We start from the raw sequence: 27,250 nt of genomic DNA, 5'->3' as shown, positions 1-27,250 counted from the left end.
TGGATTAGAAGGAAAAAGGCCTAGAGTAAGGCATTGGCTGGGGAAAAGAGGACACAGATGTAAGACATCTTAAAAGAAAAAATCTAAGGGCTAAGCAGAAAACATGTAAGCATCCCTTCCCCAATTTGGAATGATACACTAAAAATCACTAAGCTGTGATTCTGATGCAACAATATTACTGTTCCTTAAATGTATCCCTAGCACAAGGCTCTACCTCTTAGTTGACAGTATATGCCAATCATATTCCTGTAGATTGGAATGGAGAAATTTAAACACTTGGATTTTCTCTCCTTGTTATTTTAAGTTGTCTCCATTGATCTTAACCTATGGCTCACTTTCCTCATCTATAAAGTAGAGACTGGGGGGAAAGATAAAATGAACTATTAAGCCAATTCTTTCTCCATACTTCACTTCCTCTCAAACCTATCCCAATGTGGATATTGTACCCCAAAATATTTGCCCCCATCTTAGGCCCCTCACCTGTGGGAGTTGACCTTCAGGGACACCATCCCGGTAGAAGATAATGCGGGTAGGTTTAAATCGGGTGGATTTGTAGAACTGTATGAGCAGCTCCCGAACCATGTAAGACAGATCTTCAATGATTTCCTGTCTGGGTCGTTGGACTCGAACTGTTGCACAGTAACGACTTGGGTGAGCATCCATGCTGCCAACCACCTGAGAGAAGGTGATCAGGGAGAATTCTCTTAATCTCATTCTGCTCTTCAACTCTGTCAAGACTTAAGAACTTTTGAGAACACATTTTCAAAGCACAGTATATGGAATGGCTTCTTCTTATCTGGAAAAGGTCACTGACAGCTTACAATTCGACTTCTGAATATGGTCTGGGCTTTCCATGGGCATTAAAAAAGCTGCTGGTTCATCCAGTTACCTTGTGCTAAGATGGAGTCTGATGTGACAAAATGGAGCATGTAGGATGGGAGCAGGGAGAGTGTTCTGTGTGCAAACCACTACCCTGAAGAAATCATAGAAAGGATCCCATATAAAGGGATACAGAAAGAGGTCTCTGTACCATGGTGGGCAAGAGGAAAAAACTGGAGATGGAGAAAGCTGGTAAAGTTAGAAGTGAAACCTTGCTCCTTCCCTTCCTTGTACAGGAAACACCATATTCAGAGCAAGAGAACATCAGCTCAGAGGATCTCAGAAAACTTTCTTTCCCTCAAAGAGGCAAAGTGTTATGGGGGAGTGAAGGGTTAGGACTAAGGCTTAATGTTGGAAATAGACCAAAGTACTCATGACCTTAAGGAGGGAACTTGAGAGTCTCTCTGATTTTTCAGAAACCTAGTCCTGAGCTGGAAAATAGGGAGAAGAGACTTTATATGGGAGCATCATTACCCTAATCTAGTGCTTTTTCTAGATAGGAGGGAGGTACGTAACCCAAGGAAGGAGACTTCCTGAGACACCTACCTCTGCCGGGAATGACTTTCTCATCTCTCACTCCCTGCTGAGGACAAGTCAGGCCAGTGTTTGGAACAAATGCACCACCTGCTGGCTGCTTCCAAAGCAGGGGGGATTTATTCTCTCTAATCTCTAGCAGACTCGATCTAACCTACCTGGCTCTTTCCAAGGATACAAGAAAGGAGGCACCATGTACCATAAAGTATGAGTGGAGAAAGAGTTTGTATGAGCACTTGCATGTTTTGTTTGTGTGAAGGGATTACCTACCTTCAATAATGATTTTCCCCTAGAGGGAGTGGGATGTCAGATGGTTAAGAATTGGCAGAGGAAGGAAATACATTAACAGCAGGTATGGGGGAAAAAAAGATTAAAGAGGTTGAGTAGGATAGGAGATGTCTTAGTGATGTTGGGGGTGGGCAGATGCTAGGGTGTATTGTATACATGTGGTGGGAGGAGGAGGGAGATTGCCATAAGAAAGCTAAGATAAGGAAGAGTCACTCACAGCTGTAATAGAGGGCTTTTTCCCATCCCCGGCTGGAGGATGTGTAACATCTGCTCCCAGGAATATGACAGGTTGCTGAAAGACAGCTGATCTAAGGAGGAAAAATATAGAAGTCAGGAGTACAACTGTTTCATTCCCATTCCCCAACCTGTCCATGGTCCAAGTTGAGTTCATCTCTCCCATGCCCCCCACTCCCTCTCATACCGCTGATGAGGGACTAGGATGTTGTTGATTCCCCCAAGCTTGACGTTGATTTTGAGACAGAGATTGGACAGAGTCTGGGGAGATGTCTTCACCACATTCTTGACTTGTACGCACTGTGTGGCCATGCCTAACAGCGTGTCCCCTACTCGCTTTACCTCCGCTGAGGGCCAAGGAGAGAGAGAAACAAGGGAGGGGAGAAAAGAGGATGTGAGCTCAAGTCCCCATCTAGAAGGCAAGATGCCTACATTCCAATTGCTGGCATGACCCTTCCATGAGGCAGTGGTGTGAAAGTACTACTCCTCTCAGCCAAATACCTCAATTTCCCTACCTGTGAAAAAGGCAGTCAACAAAGGGATATGTATTGAGTTTCTGAGAAGACAGCTTTCACATATATAGCTTCTTCCCCTATTTAGCCAAGTGCTTCCCACTTCTTGACTTAAGTTTCCTTGCTAAATGAGAGAGTTAGATTAGGTAATCTCTAAGGTCCCTGCCAGTTCTAAAGAGTTCACTCTACAAATCTAAGTTTTTCTTGGGTCCTTTCCTTATATGCCAAAAAAGACATTAACTTTAGCTTATCTTCTAAACACTTCCTGAGGAGCTTCAGCCCAGATTTGTATTAACTCCTGTAGTCTAGGTAAAGAAATAAAAGTAGAGAAGAGGATAGAGGATAAGGCAAATCTTAACCAGGGATTGCTAATGGAGGAGAAGGATCAACCTTTCTGAGAGCAGGAGATTGAAATGTCTTGAGTACAAGGTCTCTACAAACCCTAGGTTCAACCTGTCCCTGTAAAAAAAGAGGCATGTTTGTTGGCTATTTCATTATTAAAAGGTCAAATACAGATAAATCACTTTAACCATTGAAAATCAACTATTTCTTTTGTAAAATAGGGATATTTATACTCCTACCTCAAAGGGCTAAGGAAGCATTTTATTAGCCTTAAGGGTCTGTACAAACAGAACCATAATTATAGAACTATACAATAAAAACATAATTAAGATTTCAATAGGCAGGGAATTAGGAATGGGGCTTTATCTAAGGAGGAAGGACTCCCCCATTGTTTCAGGTAGAACAAGCCTGGGGATATTTATTATGGACTGAGTGTGAAGGACCTTGAATGACATCCTAAGTATAGTTCAGTCTTTACTTATGAGGAGCTGGAGAATGAATGAAAGTTTTCAAGCAAAGGAGTGATACAGTAGTTTAGGGAGATCAGTTTGGATTTGGTGAGCAGAGAGCCTGGAAGATGGGAACTACTTGGTAATCAAGGTGTGTGGCATTAAGGGCCTGGATTAGAATGAAGACAGAGGGAATAGAAAAGGAAAGGGAGGAATATAAAGGAAATACTTAAGAGGAAAAATCAGTAAGATTTGACAAATGAGAGGGTATATATGGTGAGGAAGAAGGAGAAAACAGTAAAAGACAGTGGGACAGAAAATGGACAGGGAAAATCAGTAGTGGTGGTGGGAGAAAGGATGAAATGTTTTAAATCTTGAGTTTGTGGAAAGACAGGAACAGTAAAAAGGAGTGAAAGATAAGAGAGGGTTGGGGAGAAGAGCTGAAAGGAAGGGAGAAGAGGGGAGGGAAGGAAAAATGAATGGGGGGAAGAAGAAAGGAAGGAAGAAACAAGGGGAATGGAGTGAAAGGGAAGAAAGAAGAAGGAAAGGAAAAAGGACAGGACTGAGAGGGGAGGAGAAAAAAGGAAAGGGAGGAAATGGAAGAAGAGGAAAGAGAAGAAGGAAAGAGAAGAGAAGGGAAGATAAGAATAGGGGAAGAGAAAAAAGGGAGGGTAAAGGAGAGAAGGAGGGAGGAGAGGAGAGAGGTTGAAGTGGAAATTCTATCTACATATGAAATATATATGTACATATATGAAACATATATGTATCTGTATATATATATATATGTGAACAATTTGAATAGAAGTAGCTATTACTACTGTGGCAGTGAATGGGATTGTCAAGAGGGTAGGGGAAAGGAAAAAAGAGTGAGATGACAGAACACCGGGAAATGCCTATGTTTAGGGACTGAAACGAGTGAAAGAGGCAAAGGAGGAATGGTCAGAGAGGAAAGAAAAACAGGAGCACAATGTCAAAAGAAGAGAAGCCAAGAGAGAATGGTGAACGTCAAAAGCAGATGTTGATGAGGATGAGGTTGGAGAAGATGGTATTTGATGATAAGGAAATTCATTGGTGACCTTGCAAAGACTGACGGCCGTCACCAAGAAGCTTTTTAGCAGCTATGAGAAGAGAATGCAGACTTCAGGAGTGAAGGTTAAGGAGGAGGTAGGTGGAAAAGCAAAAGCTTCAAGTGGAGGACTTAAGATAGTTTTGCTAGTAAAAGGGAGGAGAGCACTAGGATGATTGGTCAAAGGCAGTAGGATTAAGGGAAGGGTTTTTCTTTTAAATTTCTTAGGATTGGGAAGACCTGAATATGATCATTAGCACTGGGAAGGGACCTGAAGAAAGGTGGGAAATAGATTTTCCTTCCTCAAATTTCTCATATCACCTCTTCTTTGAACTGGCTATACCGTGGTTGATAACAAAGAAATTTGTTAGACATATCTTATTCCACATTATTAGACTGTATGTTCCTTGAGAATAGGGACTTGTGTGTTCTGACTCACCTTTGTCTATTCAGAGATGAGCCCGGGGTTAGATTGGAATAGACAATGTTTGTTAAATACTGTTTGTTAAATAACTGATAGAATAGGACTTGGAGAAGAGAGGAAAAGAGCCCCAGTAGAGGAAAGATGGGAAAATGATATCAATTGTGAGGTAAAGAGGAAGGAAAAGAATGGAGATAGTCTACTAAGCAGACTGGCCATTTGCTGATAAGACAGCTGACATCTACTTTACCAACTTTTTACCTTCCTTTGCCTTGCCTCATGGTAATGTGTCCTCACCCAAGTAAATGAAAGGTCAGGGGTGCTCTCTTCATGAGGAATTTGGGCAGGCTGCTGCCTGTATCCCCAAAGTTGAGAACTAACCCAAGGGAGCAGATCCAGGAAGCTCATCTACCAGTCCTGAGACTCCACATGTGTCCTGGCCACTCCCCACTCTCCAGTTTGCCAAAACAGAAAATAAAGGGCTCTTTCCCCATGCCCTGACTTTCCTCAACCTCTCAAGGTGGGAGCCTTCTCCAGGACCTAAATTCTGCCCTCACACTTCCCAGCCACTGGAGCTGATCCCTCAAACTCAAAACCCCTATCTCCATGTTCTCCCCCAGGAGGAGCCGCACCATACACAGGCGTCTTCCCGGGCAGGATAACAATGATGAGTTGCAGTCCCGAGTAGGTGTTCTTGAGATGCCGGAACATGGGCTCCACGCTGTCTGCACCCTGCGCGTATTTGCAGAAACAAGGCTGGCCCTGGATGGGCATCCCTGCATCCTTGGAAATCTTACGGAGCTGGTCTGTGAAGTTCCTGCAGGGCATTGGAAAGAGGGAGGGGGGAGTGGGAGGGAAGCACTAAGAGCCTGCCAGACTAGAAGTTCAGAATGCATCCTCAGGACTCAGAGCCCCTCTCATCTGAGGGAAGGTGAGCCCTGGCTTCCCCTTTAGGAGATGGCCTTTGGGCTGAGATTTCAAAAAATTATCTCCCCCCTCAAACTCCCTAACTTCATTTGTTTGGTTCAAGGCTTCAAGAAGCAGTATAACAGTGGAAAGAGCCCTGGATTTGAAGAGGAAGACTGATATTTAAACCCAGGTTTTACTCCTTGCTCTCCTATGTGACTTTGGACAATCTTTTATGTCTCTGGGCCTCTTCATATATAAAAGGAGGGAAATGGAACAGAAAACTTCTAAGATCCCTTTCAGTTCTATCTAAATCTATGATCCAAATTCTTTAATTAGTGTATAATTTCCAATACCACTGGGAGGATTCAGACAGCTAAGGATCACACTGAGATGGCTAACAGACCAGATGACAGAACTGGGACCTGAAAGTATGGAAAGGCTGAAAGGGCCAAAGCCAATAAGATGGAATCAAACAGTGGTAAACCTGAAGCCCTGCCCTCAGCCTTGGGGTGGGAGTGGGAGTGCTGGAGAATGGACAATAACACACGTGGTGACTTGAAAAGCAGTTTACTGGACATAGGTTTTCAATAGGAGTTTGGGCTACTTAAAGGCTCAACACAAGGCAAGAGTTATAGTCGGGGTTAAAAAAAAAAAAAAGATCTAAATGGAGCTTGGGCTGCTTTAATAGATATCTAATTGAGGCTCCAAAATAAGAAAGCAACAGTTGGGCTGCCTTGCCTAGGCAGTCCTCATTCTGTTGTGTTTTGGAAACACTTTAAGGATGAGTGTGTCCATGAAGGCAAGGAAGTCAGAAGATGCCAGAGATCATGTCATACAAGGGAATAGCTTGAAAGAATAAAGAATGTTGAGGCTACAGAAGAGAAGACTTCTGGAAGACATGATAGCTATCGTCAAATATCTGTGACAGCTGTTATGCAAAAAGATATTGGAGTTATTCTTCTGAGCCCTAGAGGGCAGAACTAGGAGGAATGGGGAGGGAGAGGAGAAAGAGTCAAAGGAAAGCTGACTTTGGCTCAATCTAAGTAAGAACTTTTTTCATAACAAGGGCTCTAGGGGATTGAGGCAGGACCTCAAGGCAACAAAAGCCCAAACCAGACTGGAATATAGAGAGTTCCATCATGAGGCAGAACAATTCTATCGGTGTGTCGGTCACTCATATACACCATTCTCTTTCCCTAAATAAGCCTTGAAGACAATCTCTTGTTCTAGGCCTGGACTAGAATTAATTTACTTCAGAATAGCTTCCTGCTAGATCAAGTTACAAAATCAGGGAATTTCCATGGGAGGTGTGTGAATATATGAGTGTGTGTGTGCATGTGTGTGGTGGGGGTAGGTCTGAAGGAAGCTGCCTCCAAGGATTGTCTGGGATAAGAAAGAGACATTAACTAAAGAGCCTTCCCCTCTCCGCCCCAAACCTGTTGACTCTATCTTTCTTGCGGGAGCGCTGGGAAATATCTAAACAAGACCCACCCAGAAATCCAAGTCAGCTTCTAGACAAGGAAAGGAGGGAAGGACAAGGCAGAATGTTACAGAAATTGACTTTGGAGAGCTGAGTGGTGCAGAGGCCTAGCCCACCCTGAGCTCCTTACTTCAGCACTTCTTCCCGACACTGCTTTTGGGGTGCAAAGCAGGCAATGGCCCAGACTTTGATCTCAATTCCATTGTAGAACTGCTTTCCTCTCATGTCCCATACACCTTGGTTGGGTGTGGCGATGGCTCGGTTCTGAGAGCATGGATAAAAGACAAGCACTGGTTACTTACTACCTACAGTATCCCAACCAAACCCCAGGATGGGAAGACAAGGCCTCCAAATGCTTCTTCTTCCCCACTTTATTAATAAGTAAACCCGATCACTGGAGGAGCCTGTGCTTCTCATCCTGCCCCCAACTGTGAACCTGGCCTGCTCCCTTGCCCAAAATCTTCTCTGTTATTAAGCTGGGACCACCTGGATCCTGCTTAGTTAAAAGACTTCTGCCCTAGCTCACCCGTCCACCATACTGCAGGATTGGAGCTGGGAGTACTCGGCCAGTCACTTCTGTCATGTCATCTCTCACTTTGATCCCAAACTCCTGTATGTAGGGGTCTAGATTGTAGCTGGCATTCTTCATCTGTTTGGAAAACAAGAACAATGAAAGTAAAGGCAAAGGATTTTAGTGGCTTGGAATCTATGCCAAAGAAATTAGGGAAGAAGTCAAATTAAGACCAGGCAGCAGAGCATCAACGAAACTGAAGATTCTGCCTTCTCTTTTGCCTTTGAACTAAGATGTTGTGGAGGTCTCTAAACATAGGTCTAGAGGTTCAGAGAAGTTTTGCTGTGGGAAGGAACAGCCTGGGGCCAGCACAGAGGGGAAAATAAGGAGACCTCAGCCTGAAAAACTAAGGCAAATAGGAATGAGAGTTTCCTATGTTCTATTTTATCAAGATAACATGGATCCTTTTGAGGGGGATTTCTAAAGAATCTGAAACAAGGATCCCACAACCTAATGTTGCATTTACCACCCCAAAAATATTTTCTTCAGGAGCAGCAGAATTTAGATGTCCCTTTCTAAAGAGCCCTCTTACCAGGCGGCTGATCTCCTCCTGCCTGTCCGGGGCTGACCTTGCAGTAGCTTTGATCATGGTTGAAGTCTGATTGTCTGTCAGCTTCTTGATACAGCGCTGTCCAGCCACAATGTTACAGACCTGGAGAATGTGGGCATGTCACACACACGCGCGCACACACACACACACACACACACACACACACACACAACCAAATATAAGGCTCTTTCCCACTCTTGTACCCATGCTTTTCATTCTTTTCTGGGAGCTTCCATAAAATAAGATCCCTGGCCTCAGATTTGATTTCAGCCCCAAGAAAGTACAGAAGACCAGCCCATTTTGGCAAGTGTTCCACTTAAAAAAAACAAACAAATATATGAAAAATTAAAACTTACTCAACAAACTAAGAGAGGATATTTATATTACAAAAAAAATTCTTCACTTTACAAAAGGATTGCTCTAAATATCCAGTTCCCCTTAGCACATTAGTTGGATTTACACTTCTTTAGTCAACACTTCTTTCTTCACATTAATGAAATGGGATAGATAAGCATGCTCCAAGTGACCATCCCATCCTACCAAAATGAATTCATCTCAAAGTTCAAAAGGGTATAACAGTTGCTTGGTGTCCTTTTTGGTTTGCTTTTAACATTCTTATTCTCTCTGTGGATGACTTCAGGTAGAGAGAACTGACAGAGAATTCAGAAACCTGGGTTCAGGTCCCTGTCTTGGTTCTATGATTTTAGGTAAGTCAATCTTCTTCTCAGACTCAGTTATCTCATCTATTGAATGTAATGCTACTACTGTCTTACCCACAAGACTTGTACACAGATCAAAGAGACAATCTGTGTAACCTCTGCAAGTATTAGGAATTCTAACTCTCTTGAAAGTTCCCTATAGTTAGAACTTGGGACTGAGTTACTCCTGGAAAGAAGATGGCACAGTGGGATATGATTAATTCTTTTCTTGAATATATCTGGGCTTACTAGTTACTAGAACATTACTATCTGGTGAGCTCCATGGGTCTCTCTGTTGCCTCTACCACCTAGCTCAGGGCCCTGCATACAGTAGGCACTTAACAGTAGGCCCTACCACAGGCTTCTTCCCTGTTACACTGGGCTCAGGTGGCTAATAACACTGCTCCTTTTGAGTGGGCTCAAAAACTGATAGAAAGATGAGGGGGGAGATGAGATATAACACTGCCCTAGAATTTGCTGAGAGGAAGACCAGGAGGAAGAAAAATGGAAACACATAAACTATAAATCAATCATTTGTTATAAAAGAATCAACACCTAATGAATCAGAAAGACCCAATATCTATTTAAACAATAAAAGCAAAAGCAACAAACCCAAAAATTAATAACAAAGACAATAAAAAAAAAACTATCATCATTTCCATAGCAGTTTTAAAATGGACTCTAACCATAAGCTATGGCATGAAAAACCAACTACAAAAACTAATGACCAATCTACGTAAAACTCATCCACTTATAAAAATTAGTAACCACTCATTCATTGACCTCCCTGCACCATCTAACATTTCTGCCTGATGAAACTTCGGGTCTTTACTAGGAGTATGCCTAATCATTCAAATCCTTACAGGCCTATTCCTCACAAAGTCAATTTTAGAACTGCCAAGCATTCAAACTCTGCTATAGAAAGCACAAGTCTGATGGGCAAGCTATATTATATGAATGCCAAATATATGCTTGCCTAAAAGCCTATTTTACAGAAAACTCACACAAGGCAAGCACTCACAAGGAGACTCTCAAGGTCTCTCTGAAGAACTCTGGAATCAATTGGGAGATATGAGAGACACTGAACAGGACTTCCCAGCATAGCATGCCCTCATCAGACAAGGTGCTTTGCTCTATGAGCAAAGCAGAGTTGCTCTAGCTTAAATGAAAGGTAAAATGTGCAAATTTAAAGATATCATCACCTAAATGTTCATGTGGACTATTTGCATCTAATCTATGGTAAAGTCTTCTTATTATTCTGGTCAAACACAGTTGACCTTAACAGAGAGTGTCATCATTTTGGTCCTCTATGAAAAGGAAAGAGTGCAATCAACCAGGCTACCAGCTCAGGTAGATAGAAATTGGGAGAAAATTATATTTCTGTTTATACTCATATGGTCCTGATCAAATGTCTAAGGAAAGCAAAGTTTTTGGGGCCTAGATAATGACACATTGCAATTTTATAACTTTATGGTTGACAAAATAACTTCACATCTATGATGTCAGTTGATTCTCAATGACCACCTCATAAGGGAAAGAATAGAAAAAATCCACAAATCCTGTGAAACTCATTATTCAAGTATTGTTATGCTATTTTACAGGGGAAGAAAATGAGGCTTGGAGAGAAAGTTACTGCTCAAGGTCACTCCAGAAGTAAGGATCAGTACTGCAACTTGAACTTAGGTCTTTGGAGACCAGTGTTTCTATAACAAAACGCCGGTCTAGAGTGGTTAGCTATATTTCTCTTGATGGTGTGAAAATTTAAAAAGTTTCAGTTATAATGAGCAGGCACAAGTAATCAAAAAGAAGGCAGGAGCTTTCAAATGATGTTCTTTGGGAGTGACAGTGTAAACAAAAAGAGAATTAATTTGGTAATCTTTATTCTCTAGAGTTAACATTAACTCTGTATTCCCTAAAATTTGACTTTGCAGAATTTCTAGAAGCCCATGTCATTCTGAATGTGTTCCCCAATTACTTTTGTCTCACTTTCACCAATTTTTCAGTAGATATGTCCTCTAAACACTTAATTTCTATTCCCCTGCTTAGTTCCTTTCCTGTTATCTCTGGGATCTTATTCCCCTCTATGTCTCTTAATCCAGGGGGTTGGAACAAGGATGTGATCACTATCATTTCTCTTTGTAGACCATTAAGGCAGAAGGAGACGGTTGCACTGAAGCAAAGATAGCCTACCTTCTCTTCATCTGTTTGTGGTGTTATTTGTAACATCATATTGAATATTAGATCTAAGGGAAAACCGGTTTTCTTTCATAACTTTCCTTTGTAACTATATATGTTACTTGTATATTATATACTATATATTACAACATATATTATATGCTTAATATTGAGTATTAGATGTAAGGGATAATTGTTTTTCTTTTGTAACTATATTACTTGTATATTGTATACTATATGTTGTAACTCTACATATTACTTGTATATTGTGTACAATATATTGTAATTTGTAACTTGTATACTTAATATTGAGGATTAGATGTAAAGGACAATTGTTTTTCTTTTGTAACTATATATATTACTGTATATTGTATACTATATATCGTAATTATATATATTACTATTTTTAAGCAAGATGTAATTACAGTTTGTGGCCTAAACATTTTTCGAAAGGAAGACATCTATCTTTCAGTAAAAGCCTTTGGGAAAACAGGATTTAGTTTATAAGTTAACATTTTGGGCACATCTCTTAAACAGAATAAGGCACACAATAATTTTGATCAAAAGGTTTTAGGTCCTGTGGGGCTTCTAGCTACAGAAAGTAGGCAAGAATAAAAAGGTAAGAAGGAGGAATGTCGGTTTCTGACCTGAAGAAACTGTCTAACAAGTCTTCTACTAAGCACTAAATTACCTAGCCTGTTCCACTGTTTTGGGGTGGGGATGAAAAATATGACAGCTTTGTGGTCTGGGGGCAGGTTCCATTTATCTTAATATACCTAATGTCTCTGGAAAAGCCATTCAGTCCCCTCAATCCCCCAATCTGCAATATGGGAAACAGAAAAAGATAGCAAGAGAATGGGAAGGGCATTGGGGATGGCTGGGAAGGTATGGGAGAGGAATTCAAAGGAAAGCAGGAGCCTCACCTCCAGAGGCAGGTAGGTATGTTTTTGTTCCTGGCCGACCTGCAGGCATGGCAGGTGGGGGTACTTAAGTTGTAGGTTGTACTTCTGCTTGAAATACTGGGCCACAGTGCACTCTACTGTCTGTCCACTCTCCAACTGCAAGGGAAACCTATGGGGGAAGGAAGCATATTAGCAAGTTATCCTGCTGAATCACATCCCTATGTCCTCTACCTCTAGAAATACTAGACTCTGTCCCCTTTCTCTGACCATTGCTACCTTCTCATTTGTAAAGAGCTAAAATAGATGATGGTGAGGGTAGAGAAAGAGAAAAGAAAATGCAGGAAGACTCAGTTTCATGAGAAGACCTAAAGGCCAGATATAGCACAGAGCTCCAAAAATATGGAGGAAGAATTTAGTCTACCTAAGTACCCCCAAAAGAGACAGGCTCCTGAGGTTGGAGTGAGGGCTAAATGCCTCACCCTTTCTGTTCCAGGCCCTCACTACCTGCCTCTCCCAACTTTAGGTGGCTGGGAAAGTCTTTTGCCCTAGTTTCAGGAAAAATCCCAGTAGTTAGATAGTAATAGAAAGGACTGGAGCCAGAAAGCAGAAAGATGCCTATGATGAGACAAGGGGTGTGTGTGTGTGTGTGTGTGTGTGTATAAGGCAGGTGGGAAGGCTATGGGAACACAAGATCACACAACCACCCCAGGACAGACAAATGGGCCAAATTCAGGGCTCATATCTAGAAGAATGGCTATCAGATTTCTGGGCCTCCACCACTTCCCTCATGCCCCCATCCTAGCAGCTGGGTAATCACTCGGCATCCATTCCTGGATATGAGCCAGCAACCCTGCCCACTTACGTCTGATGGCTGGCAGGCCGGCGGGTGACGTTACACACTCGGTATTTCCTCTTCATCTGCCCACAATGGGTCACCTCCACCTTCAGTCCTGGGGGAAGGGGGTAGATAGAGAACTAGGAGAAGTTTTAAGGGAGGAATCCCACCAAGAATGAGCTCAGCTACCACCAGGATTTCAATCTACCCAACATCACAAAGGCCAGTTTTTACATCTCAACACACTGTTCTTCCTCTGCTGGACTCATTCTATCCCCATCTTCATCACCAGTAACACTCACCTTTGATCTCCTTGGTGAATCGAACTCTCTGGGAATCAGTTAGTGGCTTGGGCTGCTCATCAATGTTCCTTATGTCAAGCACCTCACACATGAACTCAATGACTGGCTGTGCTTTGTAGAAAGCCGTGGCCGAAACTGCAGGGATAGGGCAGGAAACAACTCAGAGAAAGCTGGAGGTCTAACTGGGAGGGACATGTCTATTCCAGGGGGAAGAGGCTCAGATGTCCTAGAATCCCAGGATTTAAAGCTTAAATTCAGTATTGCTAATGTCTAGTGGTTTCCATACTGAAATCTACAGTTATTTCAAGGGGTCTGAGAAGCCATGCACCATAGCATTAACAATTAGTATTCTGCTCTTTATTTAGCTCCAACAAAATCTACATTATAACTTAGTATAATAAATAGGCAGACATACCTTCTATGGCTTAAATATCATGTCTTGCACCTCTATGTATTATTACTTTTCAAACATATGCTTACTGTTATGATGAAATACAAACTTATTGAAAGCATTACTGAATTAAAGGTAGCTTGTCATCTTATATTTCCTTCCTCAGTGGATACAATAACTATACTGGGGATGGGCGGAGAGAGGTAGAGGAGAGAGAATCTATGCTGAAGTTACAAAGGCCTCCCTCTTTAAAAGATTTGGAATTATGGGTTTAGTCCAACCCTATGATTTTTAGAGAAGAGACTTCTGGCTCCTTCAGAGTAGTAGAACAAGGTGGGAATTGTGGAGAAATATTGACACTGACTGTAGAGTTAGGAAGGTGCCTCCCCACCCCCACCTCTGTCACTCACCATCAATATTCAACATCATTTTCCACATGGCTGGCCGAACAGACTGGTGAAAGCCGAACCAGACTTCACGCCCACCCCCCAGAGGGTGGTAGTATCCCTCAGGGGGAGAGAAGAAGGAACGGCCAACAGGGGTGTACCTAGGAGGGATGGGTAGAATCCTGGTCCCTCCAGCATACCACAATCAACTCCCTCCCCACCCAATAAGGAAAAACCCTGGGCCAAGAGACTGGACACCCAGGTTCTAATCCAAATTCTGCCTCCTCCCCGCTTTGTGTCTGGGGAGAGAACATCTGTCCTTTGCTAGATTTCCCTTTCCTTTTCCAAGAGGGATGGATTAAGAAAATACTAGGGAGATAAAATATAAGGAAGGAAGGAAGGACTTAGAATTCTTCAGAAAGGAGACACAATGGGTTTATAATGTCTCATTCATACTCACCCTCCTATGTCTGGGGAATAATTGTTAATACAATATCCGAAATATCCTATCCTTCCCACCCAGTCTGGGTATCTCCTTTCCCTATTCCACTAAGACCTTCTTCACAAACTGAGCAGAAGTCATTTGCTCCCCTCACCCACATACCTCATAGATGCCAGGTGTCTCATGGCCACATCCAGGGCCTGAACAGATTCCAGAGGGACAGGAATCTGCCCACTGACTAGGGCTTCGTGAAGCATGCGCCAGCTGACAATGGCCATCCATTTGATGGAAACCTTGAAGATCCGATCCTTCCCTTCACCTGGGATTGTCACCTCAAAGTCCACCTTTGAGAGGAAATATAGAAAAGGAAGGGAATAGAGATAGCTAGCACTCATATCCTTGTCCCCATTCACCCCTATTATACTGTAAAGTTCATGAGGACAAGGGTCACATTTTACCTAAATTTTTTATCTCCCTGGGGCCTAATATAGGATTGTGCACACAGTAGAAAAATGACAACTGGGTTTAAAGAGTGAATAAATCAATGTCCTCCCCCATCCAGATCCCCAATTCATCCTGAAAAACAACTCCTTGGCTAGAAGGTGTCTATATAAACAGGTCATCCTATTCAATGATGTCTTTAGTTCTGGCTCAGCTAATTTTGGGACCTAGGAGAGGAATAAGAAGTTGCCAAATACTGTCCAGAAGGAAGTTTTTTTATATCTATATATCTTAATCCCATCTATTGGGAACTGAGAGCCCCCTTGTTTCAGGCAATGTGCTTTAGATAGAGTCAAATAAGAGGCAGAAAGCTTTGTGCTTAGACTAAGCCCATGCTGTGGACTACTTATGGTGCCCTGGAAACACATCAATCTCATACAATTTTTAACCCCTTACCCTTTCATTGCCAATGGGCAAGGCAGTAACTGTGTAGATGTTCTTCTTCCCATCATACACAGGTTTCCTGTCACCAAAAATCTGTGGCTTGAAGTGCTGAACCATATACTCCACCACCTCTCTGTAAGGAAGGAGAAGAGAGCTCATAGAGTCCTTAGTTCCAGAAAGTCTTGAGAAACCATCTACAATTGTCCCTCAATCTCCAAAACACAAGGGGAAAATGAATCTCAGGGCCACAAATGCATTTAACAATATTTCATGATGAAAGAGTGCTTCATAAAATGCAAAGCACTTCCCCTCCTTAACAACCCTGAGAAAAACAATTACAAACCATGAATTATTATTCCCATTTTATAGATAAGGAAACTAAGGTTCAAGAGATCAAATGATTTTCTCAGGATAACACAGCTAGACAGTGACAGAGCTAGATTTCCAATCCAGGTCTTCTTCCAAGAACTGTGAATGGCTCTGTCCCTCTAGACAGTGTAGTAACTCCAACTTTTTCTCTCATCCTCAATTTTGAGGGGTTCCTTCAATTGGAAAAGTATGTGGGTTATGAATGTACCCATTAGTATTGAGATGACCAGGGTTTGAGGATTCTATCCCACAACTCTTTCTAGAGATTAGAAATCGATCTAGCTAGAAGACTGAACATCCTCTGTAAGCCCAAGAGGGTCATGATAAGACAGAGGAGTGTAAAACAAGACACCCTCTACCCCTCCTCTCCTCTCCCTCTCTGAGGGCTACTCCTCAGTCATTTGGCCAGGTGCTGGGGAGGAGAGGTAGGAACAAAATGCACAGTCTGCCCATAATGTGGTAGGGAAAGGAAGGAGAAAGAAGAGGGTTAAGGAGAAGGAATATGGACTTCAAGATCTCCCCTTAGTCAGGAAGAGGAGGAGCAGGGAGTTCCAAGTCAAAAAGGAGAAGATAGGGGGTTCCAAGTTAGGGAAGGAAATGATGGGGGGGGGCAGTTATGAATAAGAGAGGAGAGGGACAAAAACTTCCCAGTTGTACAGGAGAGGGAGCAAGAGGCTTCCGAGTCAGGGAGGGGAAGTTGGGGAAGGAAGGGGCATGTGGTTCTAGGTCAGGGAAGAAAGAATGGAAGGGTTTCAAAACAGAAAAAGATCTTGGAAGCTAAGGGTTGGGGGCTCAAAGGGGCTGCAATACTTGCCTTACCTGTTGACTCTGCGGGGACACTTGTCCGGTTTGATGTCCACCTCATAGTGGTAGACGTCGATCTTGGGGATATCTACCTCGAAATAGTTGGCCAAGAGCTTGATGGGCTTGCCTACAGTGCCTATCCCAGGCCGTCTCGGGGCCTGGAACACCTGCTGCAGGGGGGGCAGGTAGGTGCCTGCAGCTATAGAGGAATAGAGCAAAGGAGCTCAGGAAGAGAAGTCACCATCATCTTGTCAATTCACTTCATTTCAATTCATCAAACATTAAGGGCCAGAGCAGGAAAAATCCTATTGAATTCAGCAGTATAGGGTTTTTTTAGGAAAGACTTCTTGAAAGTTGATATTCAAATTGGGCCTTGAAAAAAAGGGGCTTTCCCCAAAAAACCATGTGTCCTAGGGGAAACTTGGCCCAGTTTGTGTAGAGGAAGTGACTGGAATTACTATAGGCTGACCTCTTCTAACCAAGCCTCCACCAGGTGCAAGAACCCTAATCTTTTCCAACCCGACCAAATATTCCTCAATTGCTGATTTGAAGGGTTTGACATGTTATTATATAACATCCTAGTGCAAATTTAAACACTTTCCCTCCTACTGTAAAATCTACCCCTACAGACCCAATCTACCCCTTAAGCTGACCTTGGGACTTCAGAGGACTAGCATTCTGTACCAAAAGTGTCACCCATGAAAATTAGCCAGAAGAGTCTGGGGACACAGAGCTCCTAGGTCTTTTCAAGCACAGGGAAGTCTGGGAGGTAGGAGGGAAAGATATTATTTGTAAGATGCTTTAACCCACATCCCTCCTTTCTTCCCTCCTTTCCCCCAGATAGATGTCTAATTTTCCCTGCTTCAATCAGGGCCTAAAGTCTGCCTTTTGCCTCCCCTCCCCCTAGCTCTCCATAGCAAAAGCTCCAAGTCTTCTCCTCTTTCCTTCCCTTCTCTCCCTCCCTCCAGAATCGATTCCTGCAGACAGACAGAAGGGGCCCTAGGGGCGGAGCCAGCTTTGGCCTCTCCGATCCCCCTGGGTTTCCAAGGCTGCCTGCTTGGTCTGCCTTTCTTTCTCCTTTCCACAGAATACCCCCTTTCCAACCCCATTCTGCACTGGGGGGAAGGGGGTCACTGTCAGGCTCTGAGCCTGCTTTGTCTTCCTTCTGTTATTGTTTGATCTCACTGGGGTCCCAGGGCCTGGGGGAGGGTGGGGTAATAAAACCAGCCCAGCTCAGACACTGGGAGACAGACAAGACACCTCCCCCCAGGCTCAGCTTTCACTGTCTGGACAGCAGGGCCCCTCCCCCCAGCCCCAACACCAAAAACTACTGTCCTATCTCTTGGGGTGGGGGTGGGAGGGTGGAGAAAACGTGTAGGTCAGGGAGAGTTCAGAGAAAAAGAGGGATATTTTGGGCACTACAGGTCCCACATTCTCACTGTCCACTCCTAGTCTCAGATACCAAAAGAGAGAGATCCTCCTTTCTCCAACATCCACCTGCTTGCAAAGCCCTCTCCCAATGGTTCCTACAAACTGGGAAGGCCCCAGTGTTAGGCCCCTGCTTTCTCCCAATCCCCTTAATCCCCAAGGCTCCCGTAAGGCATTCAGAGCCCAGCTTTCAGGCTAGCTTCCAGGTGACTAAAATGACACCTCCCTAACTCCTTACCTCCCCAGCTCAAGGAAAGGTATACTCCCCTTCCCTCCTGCCTCAGCTCACCTAGCTCCAGCACCCTGCCAAGCACAGGCCAGGCCAGACACACATGCAGACGTGCACTAGATAGCAAATGCTAGAGACCCAGCTGCAGAAGTTGACAGCTACACAGAAGCAGACATGGTGCCTGACACACAGTAGACAATCAATAAATGTTTGTTGACTATATGAATGAACAATGACAAAGAACCATATAAACCCAGGTCCTCTCCTAGAGCTCTGTAGATTCAGACATAGAATCACAGACTGTTGGAGTCAGAAAACATCTAGCCCAACCCCTTTTCTTCTGATGGATGGAGAAACCCCAACTCAGAAAGGAGAAGGGCCCAAGGTTACACAACAGCAAATCCGGTACTCAAATCCTGCTCCTCTGACCTGCTCTCTTCACCATACTATGCTAGACAGATGCAAATATAAACACACACACACACACACACACACACACACACACACACACCCCACCAGCAGCAGCAGCACATGGACACTGAAGCCAAAATTCACAGGGAGAGCCCTAGTCCTTCTACAGCCACCCAGAGGTTTCATAATCTGCTGGGTTTTCCAGTAGCCTAAGTGGGAAAGTGCTTCCCCCTACTCTAGCCTGCCCTCTAAGGAGAGGATAGCAGGGCCCTTCCCCCATTCCTGACACCAGAAACTACTGTCCTATCCCTTCCAGGGGGGCGGGGTAGGTCAGAAAGAGTTCAGAGTAAAGCAGGGATAGTGGGGATACTATAGCTCCCATATTCTCACTGGCCCCTTCTAGTCTGAACTGTGGGCTTTAGAGACTACCAGAGAGATACTCTCCTTTCCAACATTCACAATGCACAGAGCCACCTCTTTGCAAAACCCTCTAGTAGGAAAACCTCCTCCTCACTCACCCACTGCAGGATCTAGAACAGGGATTCATAACCTGGAGCCCATGATTTTGTTTTCTAATAATTTAATAATTATATTTCTTTTTTTAAATATTTTATTTTATTTTATTTAATAATAACTTTATATTGACAGAATCCATGCCAGGGTAATTTTTTTACAACATTATCCCTTGCAGTTGCTTCTGTTCCGATTTTTCCCCTCCCTCCCTCCACCCCCTCCCCTAGATGGCAAGCAGTCCTATATATATGTTAGATATGTTGCAGTTTAATAATTATATTTCAATAGAATTGTTTGTTCTTATACAGCTGCATATTTATTTTCTGCATTTAAAAAATATTTTTCTGAAAAAAAAAAAGATCCATAGATTTTACCTGCCAGCCAGAGGGGTCAGCCCTGCCCCCCTTCCCCAAAAGATAAAGAATCCCAACTCTAGAACCTGCTGCTGTCCTTAGACTATGGATAGTGGGTATTCAAATAGAGGCCCAAATATTTCTTCCTTCTTAAGCTAACTTCTGGGTTATGGAGGGAAAGTCCAGGTTGTAGAGCCCCAAGGCTTAGAGTCCTGGGGGAAGAATCCAGCTCCCGGGGGTGTCTAAAACAACTATTCTGGTTCAATAGTAGTCTAGGGCAAGACAACTATATGCTTTCTTCCCCTTCCCCGCCCCCCCCAAAACAACAAAATCCAATTTAAGCTGCTAGAATTCATCTGAGTATCTGGGAGGAGGGAACTCCTAGCAGCCTGGGAGACAGAGGAGGGGCAAGCAGGCGGACTCCAAGGGGTGCCCTCCACCCCCACCACCTCCTCTCTCCCTGGGGCTGACAGACGGGACTTTGTGATGCAGATGAGGGACTGGAACCCTGGGTCTCAGAGCTGGGGGGAGGGGGAACGACCAGTCACACAAAGCGAGTGGTGGTGCAGCAGACAGGATCAGGGGAGATAGAAACCCCCTAACACCTGTTTTCTACTTTCTTGTGGTGCTCCTCCCTTCCACATGCTCCTGGGTGGGCCAAAGCCTGGCTCAGGGATTCTGGGGTCGCTTCCCAGATCTCTGAAAGACCTAGAATTTCACTCTCCCACCCTGAGTCCTGCCTTCAGATATGAGCAATATATTCTGAGTGGAGCTAGAGGGTTGCAATTAAGTGCTTAGAGATTTTGAGAAGGAAGAAAATCAAAGGTTAGTTATGTACAGTAGAGACGCTTTAGATGTGGGTTTCTTGGGAATGACAGTTTGAATTAGATCCTACTGAAGACCGAAGAAGAATCGCCTTGTACAAATTGATTAACTAAAAATCCTAAATCAAGTGCCTACTATGAAACACTTCCAACAGAAACACACCCATATAAACACAGATGTGTGCACACATGTATGAAGGCACAGGCATATATGAGCACATGCACAAACATGCCTGGATATAGACACAGGCCCAGAGAGAAACAGCCATGCAGAGGCTCAAGAACCTGAAAGCATCTATCCTCTCCCTCTCAGAAGGATAGAAGTTCTGGGGAAAGGAGACAAAGTGAATTTAGTTACCTCTTCTTTCCCCCAAAAAAGGAAACTCCTTTGGAGCTGAATGGGTGAAGATCAAAGAAAGCAGCTCCAGTTCTTCCCAACCTGGGGCATCTAAACTCAGGCTCCCTCATAGGTTAGGTTCTTCTTCAAACAAAAACTAGTTGATAACTTGTCTGGGATGCTTTTCTAAGTAACAAGGAGAGAAGGGGGTGGAGAAGGCACAGGTGCCACCCAGCTTGGATATCAGTTGATTTCAATACTGATTTAAAGAAGGCTGGGTATCTGAGACACTTTTTAATAGGTTCAGCTACTTCCAAAAGTCACCCTCCCAATCTTGACAGTCAGATAAAAAAACAAACACTTTACACCTAGAAGAAAGAAGTCTGGTTCACCGGTCCTTTATTCCAGGCCCCATCTTCAATTCCACAAGGCAAACATTAAGCACTTACTGTGTACATCATTTAGCCTATTGCAAATCAGTTGGCTAACAAGACCAACTAAGGTCCATAGTTCACTGGAGTAAAGGTAATGGGGCACAATAAATTAAGTCCCAGGATTTGAAATAAGATTCCTAAGGTAAATATTGGCCTTTGCCACTTAATGGTTCTAGCTATATGACCCTGAGTAAGTCAGTTAACTCCTTTCAGCCTCTACTTCTTCATCTGTTAAATGGGTACAATACTTATGCTGCCCCCCCAAATGGCTAGTTAAATGGAAGCTGTCAATGTTACTGTCAAAATGAAAACTGCTTAAAATTCGATAATACAGCAGCACCATAGTGATGCTGGAGTTAGGAAATCTATGTTCAAATTCTGCCTCAGGAATTTAATAGTCCTGCGATGATGGGCAAGTCACTGCAAAGTCTATAAGTCCCAGTTTCTTCATCTGCAAAATAGCATAATGGTATTTGAACATGGAGCTCACAAGTTACCATACTATCAGATGACATAATTTGTGTAGCATATTTTAAGGCATTAACATAAATGTCGACTCATTATTATGACCTAAAAGTGCTATATAAATGTAACCTATTATTATTTGTGAAAAGTGAAGCTGGACAGGGGAAATGCCCACCAATTCTACAGTAACAACCTACAACCCAGTCTGTTAGATATCTGTTAAAGCTACCTTGCAAATGGGCACCCAAGGAGCTAGTCTGGTAGAAGTCATTTTTAGCCTCCCTATACACTAGCTTCTGGAGGAACTATAGGGAATTATTATGATAAAGCAAATGAGTTTTCCTGATCCACAAGGCTTTGGTTGGGAAAGTATTGGAGTAACTATTTATTAGTCCTATGTAATCCTGGGGAGGTCACTATAATCTCAAACAAATTCAATTTTCCCATCTATAATATAGGGACAATAATAGCACTTACTTCAACAAGGAGGATCATTATGAGAACTAAATGAAATATTATTTGTAAGGTGCTTTGTGAACCTTAAAGTACTACAAAAATGTTCCCCATAAAGTCATTGTGTTGTATTATAAAGAGCATTGGACTTAGACTTAGGAGAAAAGTGGGTTCAAAACCCCCTTCCAACACTTCTAAGTGGTGTCACCAAGGTAAGCTGTTTCATCTCAAAGCCTTACATAAATATAAACCATCACTGTAACTATTAACTAGTAGTGACATTCTCTTAATACACATGTATACCTGACTGAACCTAGTCCACCAATTCATGCTCCCTCATCTGAGGAAGAAATGTCAGTCCTTAATTGCTCTCTTGGTTTATGGGTGGGTAGGAAAAGGTTTGTAGAATCAGTTCCCTGATGGCCATCTAGATTGCTGAACAGAAAGAAACAGGATAGCCTCCAACCTCACAGAGTACCTAGACTCCATCTTTTCAATTTCTAGATTGACTTGCCTCAATTTCCCTCTACTGCCTCCTTCATTTCTTCTTAACCACGGAAATTGGTCAGTTGAAGCTGATTCCCACAAAAATTGACCCATAATGGGGTTAACTTACTAGCAACACTCCCCATCTCTGGCCCACAGCCTCGTCCTCCCCCAGTCCCCCAAGTGTGTATAGTGGGAGGCAGCAGGCAGCAGGGGCCTGGATTGTTTTGTGTCCAGGCCCCTGACAGCTGCTCTGAGTGGGGGAGGGGAAAACTCCGGCTGGCTCACTCGGTAGACCCTTAGCGCAGGCAGGGCTGGGAAAGGGATTTTTTTTTTAAATGTTCTGAAATCTTGATACCCAAAAACGTTCCAAAGGAATCAGCCTTTGTGCAGGGATTTAAATTCTTGTTTCTCTCCCACGTACCCAAAAAGGAGGAGGGACCCAAAATCTCACACACCTCCTCAATGTGAGGGGAGAGGGATAGACCTGGGCATTCTCCAAGCCTTCCAACAAACCTAACCCAGAAGAGAAAATCAGTCCTGATTTTAGAGGCAAACCCGGGGCCAGACTGGCTTCCTCGATTTCAACCTCACACTCCACCTCCCCATCAATATTCCAGTGCGAGGCTCCTTCTATCTCAGGGGCCCCTCCCCAAACCAGTGTCAGCATCTATTAGTGCTCGCCCCCACCCAATCAATGTCAGTTTCTAGGCCGCTGAACCCTCACATCTGTCTCCACGAACTGAAATCAACATCAGCTTCTAGGCCTAGAAACCCTCAAATTTCTGCCCCTCCATCCAACTATGTAGCTGAAAAAGGAGCTGTGCTGGCTACCCCAAACGTAAGCCGTCCCCAGGATCCGGGAAAGGGGAAACTCCCCCAAATCCCATAGCCTATGGAATCTCAGAGATAGGGTCTCCTCCCCCTGCCGCCCCCGCCCCCACCCCACCCGGACCCCAAACTGACTCAACGCAATCTAACTCTGCGCATGCTCGGCCTGGTCGCGCCCCCCCCCTACCCCTCACCACTTCTCCCCACCGCCCCCAGACCTCAGACCCCTTCTCCCAATTCCACTTTTTTTTTTAACTGTGGAACACAAGAGTCTCCTTCTCTATCAGGATCCACAGCCTGATCTCCTAGCCTTCTTCTCCCCATCCAAACCCCCAGCCTCAATCGCGGCCTTCCTTCCCCTCCCCCACAGCTTTCTACACACTAGGAGCATCCCCCTTCCCGAAAGCTCACCCCTTTGCTCAGACCGGGCCCCCAGTTTATCGGTTCCCCGCCCCAGCACTACGAACGTATTCTCCTGAGCCCGAGTGATGTCCCCCATCCCACCTCAGTGCCCACTATTCCCCAGATCCTGGGAACCCCAACAAACATTAGGTACCACCAAAACCCATACTCGTAGCTCTCCCCTTGCTGTACACACAAGATTTCCCCTGCAGCCAGGAGATACCCTCTTCTCTGGAACCCCGGGCCTCGATCGTGGGGCCTCCCCTCAACACACAAGTCCCAGAATCTTAAGAACCCCCTTCCTCATACACTCTAGACTCTCTCCTTCCCCGCAGGTGCACGGAAGCCTCCCCCCGTCACTTCCAAGCACACAAGACCCCCGCCTCAGATTGCACACGTATTGCCCCCCATGCACATAGCCCCCCACGCAGGTGCACAGGCCTTTCTCCTTTGCTTCTCGCCATGCACACATCCATGCTCACAAGTTCCCCTCCCGTTCTCTAGTGATATAGACCCCCTACCCACATACAGCGCCCCCCACAGTGGCACCCAGGCCTCCCCCCAAACAGGCCATTACCTGCTCCCGAGGGTCCCGCTTCCATCCCATATACCCGTGTGTTAGATCAGGCAGCCGGGAGTGAGTCTGGTGCACGGCGTGGGGGGGCCCGGGCCCCAGTCACTCCCGTGGTTCCCGCTCCCGGGCCGGGCTCCGCTCCCCCCCCCCACCCCGGCAGCTCCCGCCCGCCGCCGCCGCCGCCGCTGCTGCAAGCTCTCCCTGCAAGCAGCCGGCCAACCCTTAGTGCGCAGGCGCGCCCGCCCCGGGGCCGAGAGGGTGGACGGGAACAAGTCGAGCCCGTCTCTCTTACAGCAACAAAGGCCAGCGGAGCAGGGAGGGAGCGAAGGCTCTTCGAGTGGCCGCGCCCCCTACCGCCCAGTCTGTAGCGCTACACGCCGAACACACCGGGCTTTGGGCTCCGGGGCTCCAGGCTCCGCAGCGGAGCAGGTGGGTTTGCATCTGCACCCCAGGGCTCTCCCACCAAGGGAGGGGCTCTATTAGGCTAGCAAGGGGGAGGGGAGTCTGGAAGCGGAAAGCGTAACACTGGCCCGGCGCCAGGATTCTCCCCGGCTCTGTAGCCCAGAATCTTTTGTCTGACAGTGGCAGCCTGGGGCAACTGTAACCTCCAGCACTCCCGCCCACCCTAGGGATACAAGAGAAATACATAGTTGCATCGGACCTGCACTTAGAGGAAACTATTAAATGAGTCCCAGCTCCGCTACTTACTTACTAATCTGGGGCCTTTGGGTAATTGCCAAGTCTGAACCTCAGTTCCTCGATCTGCAAAAAGAATATAACTACACTACCTATTCTCGGGGTTTTTGTTGTTGAGAGATAAGCATTTTTTTAACCTTAACACCCAAGGGAAAGGAATATTACCATTATGATAATTAATTATCATTATTATAATACCAAACAATGAAGTGAAGTGAAATTAGTACAGAACTAAGGAGGAAGGAGAGCTGAGTTCTACTAAATCAATTTAATTCAATTTCTTTATTGAGCCCCTAGTATATTCATAGATCTAGGGATACAAAGGCAAAAAGAAATGTCTACTGTAACTAGGTGTGAAATACACATCTGAATACAAAATGTATATTTTAAAATACATAGTAATTTAGAGAGTGAAACTAACAACTGGGAAAATTAGACAAGATCGCTTGTAGCAGGTGGTACTTAAGCTGAGTCTTGAAGGGAGCTAGGGATTCCAGGACACAGAGGGGAAGAATAATATTACAGGCATAAGGAAAATATGGGAAATGGAAATGTCCTGTAAGAGAGTGGGCCATTCTGACTGGAATGTAGAATGCTGTAGGAATAAAATGAAGACAGTCTAGAAAAATGGGCTGCAGCCAGACAGTTTTAAAGTATCAAATAGATACATCTATTTTATCTTATAACGCAATAGTAAGCCATTGAAATTTCTTGAGTCGGAAGTGAAATGGTTCTAACAGCTATTAATTGGTAGTATTCTAGGCAAATTACCTCCCTTGCTATAAAAGTAAAAAGGGTTAGACCATGTCCTCAGTAAGGTTCTTTGTAGGAGAACTGGTGTTCTGCAATACTCAAGAAGCAAAATGAAAAAGACGATTAGAACTTCACTAAATATGGCCAAGTGATAGGAAATACAAGAGAGAGCCCTCCCTTTAGAAACAGTGACCGAAATGCCAGTGAAAAGAGGCAGGATTAGCAACAACAACAACAAAAAAAAAAAAAAAAAAAAAGCACGTAGTTATAACTAGGGTGAGATGATTAGAATATAGTCCCAGTTGCTAACAGCATTTACATTATTTTAGTAGCTAGAAAATACTTAGTTTAGCACCTAGTTAACAAGAACTAATTAAAATGTAAAGCTACCAGATGGCAAGCTCAACCTGTGATAGCACTTCTCGCCATATCTCAGGATTTTGTCCTAGGGTTTTTGACACCCAGCCACCACTTGAGTTTGTCCAAAAGGTTGTCAGTGGGGCATGTTTTGTGGTGTTTGTCTCAGCATATGTGTGTGTGTGTGTGTATGTGTGTGTGTGTGATGGTTAACTCATGATTCTACTCAAAAGAAAATTATTTTTCAGAAAAGGTAAAATCAGAGAAATGGCCAAACAAAAGCAAAACTAACATAATGAACAAAATATTATAGATGAAAAGATAATGATGCAAAAATGCCAGAAGGAATGTAGATATTAGTACCAATCTTAATAACCTGAGAAAAGGAAAGTGGAACTATTGTGGGTTATATGACATATATAACAAATACAGTAAAAGGAACAATTTTGGGGCTTAAGAATGTCACCCAAATAGCTTTTCCTTCCTAAACCCAGTTTGAGCATATTTTAAACTTTAGCAGAACCTTAAATTTTTTTTGGTTATCTTTTTTTTTTCACATCATCTTTACCTCCAAATATATTCCTCTCTTATTGCCTCCCCAGAAAGTTATCCCTTGTTAAAACACACACACACACACACACATACACACACACACATGAAAACCAAAGAAAAAAGTAGGTTAGCAAAACTAACCCACATATTTGATGAGTTTGAAAGTATATGTAAAGTTCTGTACCAAGTCCTCCACATCTACAAAGAAGGAAAGTACAATCATGCTTCCTGAAATTTCATTTTTGTTTTTCTTTCCATTGTTGTTTCATTATGTATCTTGCTTTTCTAACTCTGCTTACTTCACCTAGCATCTGTTTATATGTCTTCTCCTGCTTCTCCAAATTCTTCATTTACATTGCTTTTTACTTGGCAGAATCTTTTTTCTTTAATATCAACATGAAAAAAAAAAACCCAATCCTTGGAAGTTAAAAGACCTGGGTAAAGTTCTACTATTAACTGGCACAGTCACTTTCATGGTGAGCAAGTGACTTAACCCCTTTGAGTGTGAGTGACTGGAATCCCAGTCTCAAAAGAGATCTCAGATTCCATCTAGTCCAACAAATATCTGAATAATAATAATAAATGGTCATCTAGAATTCTGTTAAAGAGAAAAATCCTTTAATTTCCAAGGATACTCATTCTTAATTATCAGGAAGCTTCTTCTTCACATTAAACCTAAATATACCTCTTCTAAGTATTTTTGATATTTGAAGACAGCTTTTATCTCT

General features: G+C 43.8%; 1 protein-coding gene across 1 annotated transcript in view; it reads right to left on the bottom strand.

The window, feature by feature from the left end:
- Nucleotides 1-24,322, bottom strand: part of LOC127555408 (protein argonaute-1) — a 35,316-nt gene extending 10,994 nt beyond the window's left edge. The window contains exons 1-15 of the mRNA XM_051987672.1: nt 24,168-24,322; nt 16,440-16,623; nt 15,264-15,384; nt 14,529-14,710; nt 13,949-14,085; nt 13,148-13,282; nt 12,873-12,960; nt 12,032-12,179; nt 8,218-8,337; nt 7,641-7,763; nt 7,245-7,378; nt 5,358-5,542; nt 2,123-2,282; nt 1,919-2,009; nt 481-675 (exon numbers count right to left, since the gene is read on the bottom strand). Coding sequence (XP_051843632.1) covers nt 481-675; nt 1,919-2,009; nt 2,123-2,282; nt 5,358-5,542; nt 7,245-7,378; nt 7,641-7,763; nt 8,218-8,337; nt 12,032-12,179; nt 12,873-12,960; nt 13,148-13,282; nt 13,949-14,085; nt 14,529-14,710; nt 15,264-15,384; nt 16,440-16,623; nt 24,168-24,192 — 2,028 coding nt within the window. The 5' untranslated portion in view covers nt 24,193-24,322. The remainder of the gene's footprint in view (nt 1-480; nt 676-1,918; nt 2,010-2,122; nt 2,283-5,357; nt 5,543-7,244; nt 7,379-7,640; nt 7,764-8,217; nt 8,338-12,031; nt 12,180-12,872; nt 12,961-13,147; nt 13,283-13,948; nt 14,086-14,528; nt 14,711-15,263; nt 15,385-16,439; nt 16,624-24,167) is intronic.
- Nucleotides 24,323-27,250: the final 2,928 nt, after the last annotated feature.

This window comes from Antechinus flavipes, chromosome 3 (genome assembly GCF_016432865.1).
Source record: "Antechinus flavipes isolate AdamAnt ecotype Samford, QLD, Australia chromosome 3, AdamAnt_v2, whole genome shotgun sequence".
Taxonomy (NCBI): domain Eukaryota; kingdom Metazoa; phylum Chordata; class Mammalia; order Dasyuromorphia; family Dasyuridae; genus Antechinus; species Antechinus flavipes.
The sequence above is the reverse complement of the archived record's forward strand: the minus strand, read 5'-3'. Positions and strand labels throughout refer to the sequence as shown.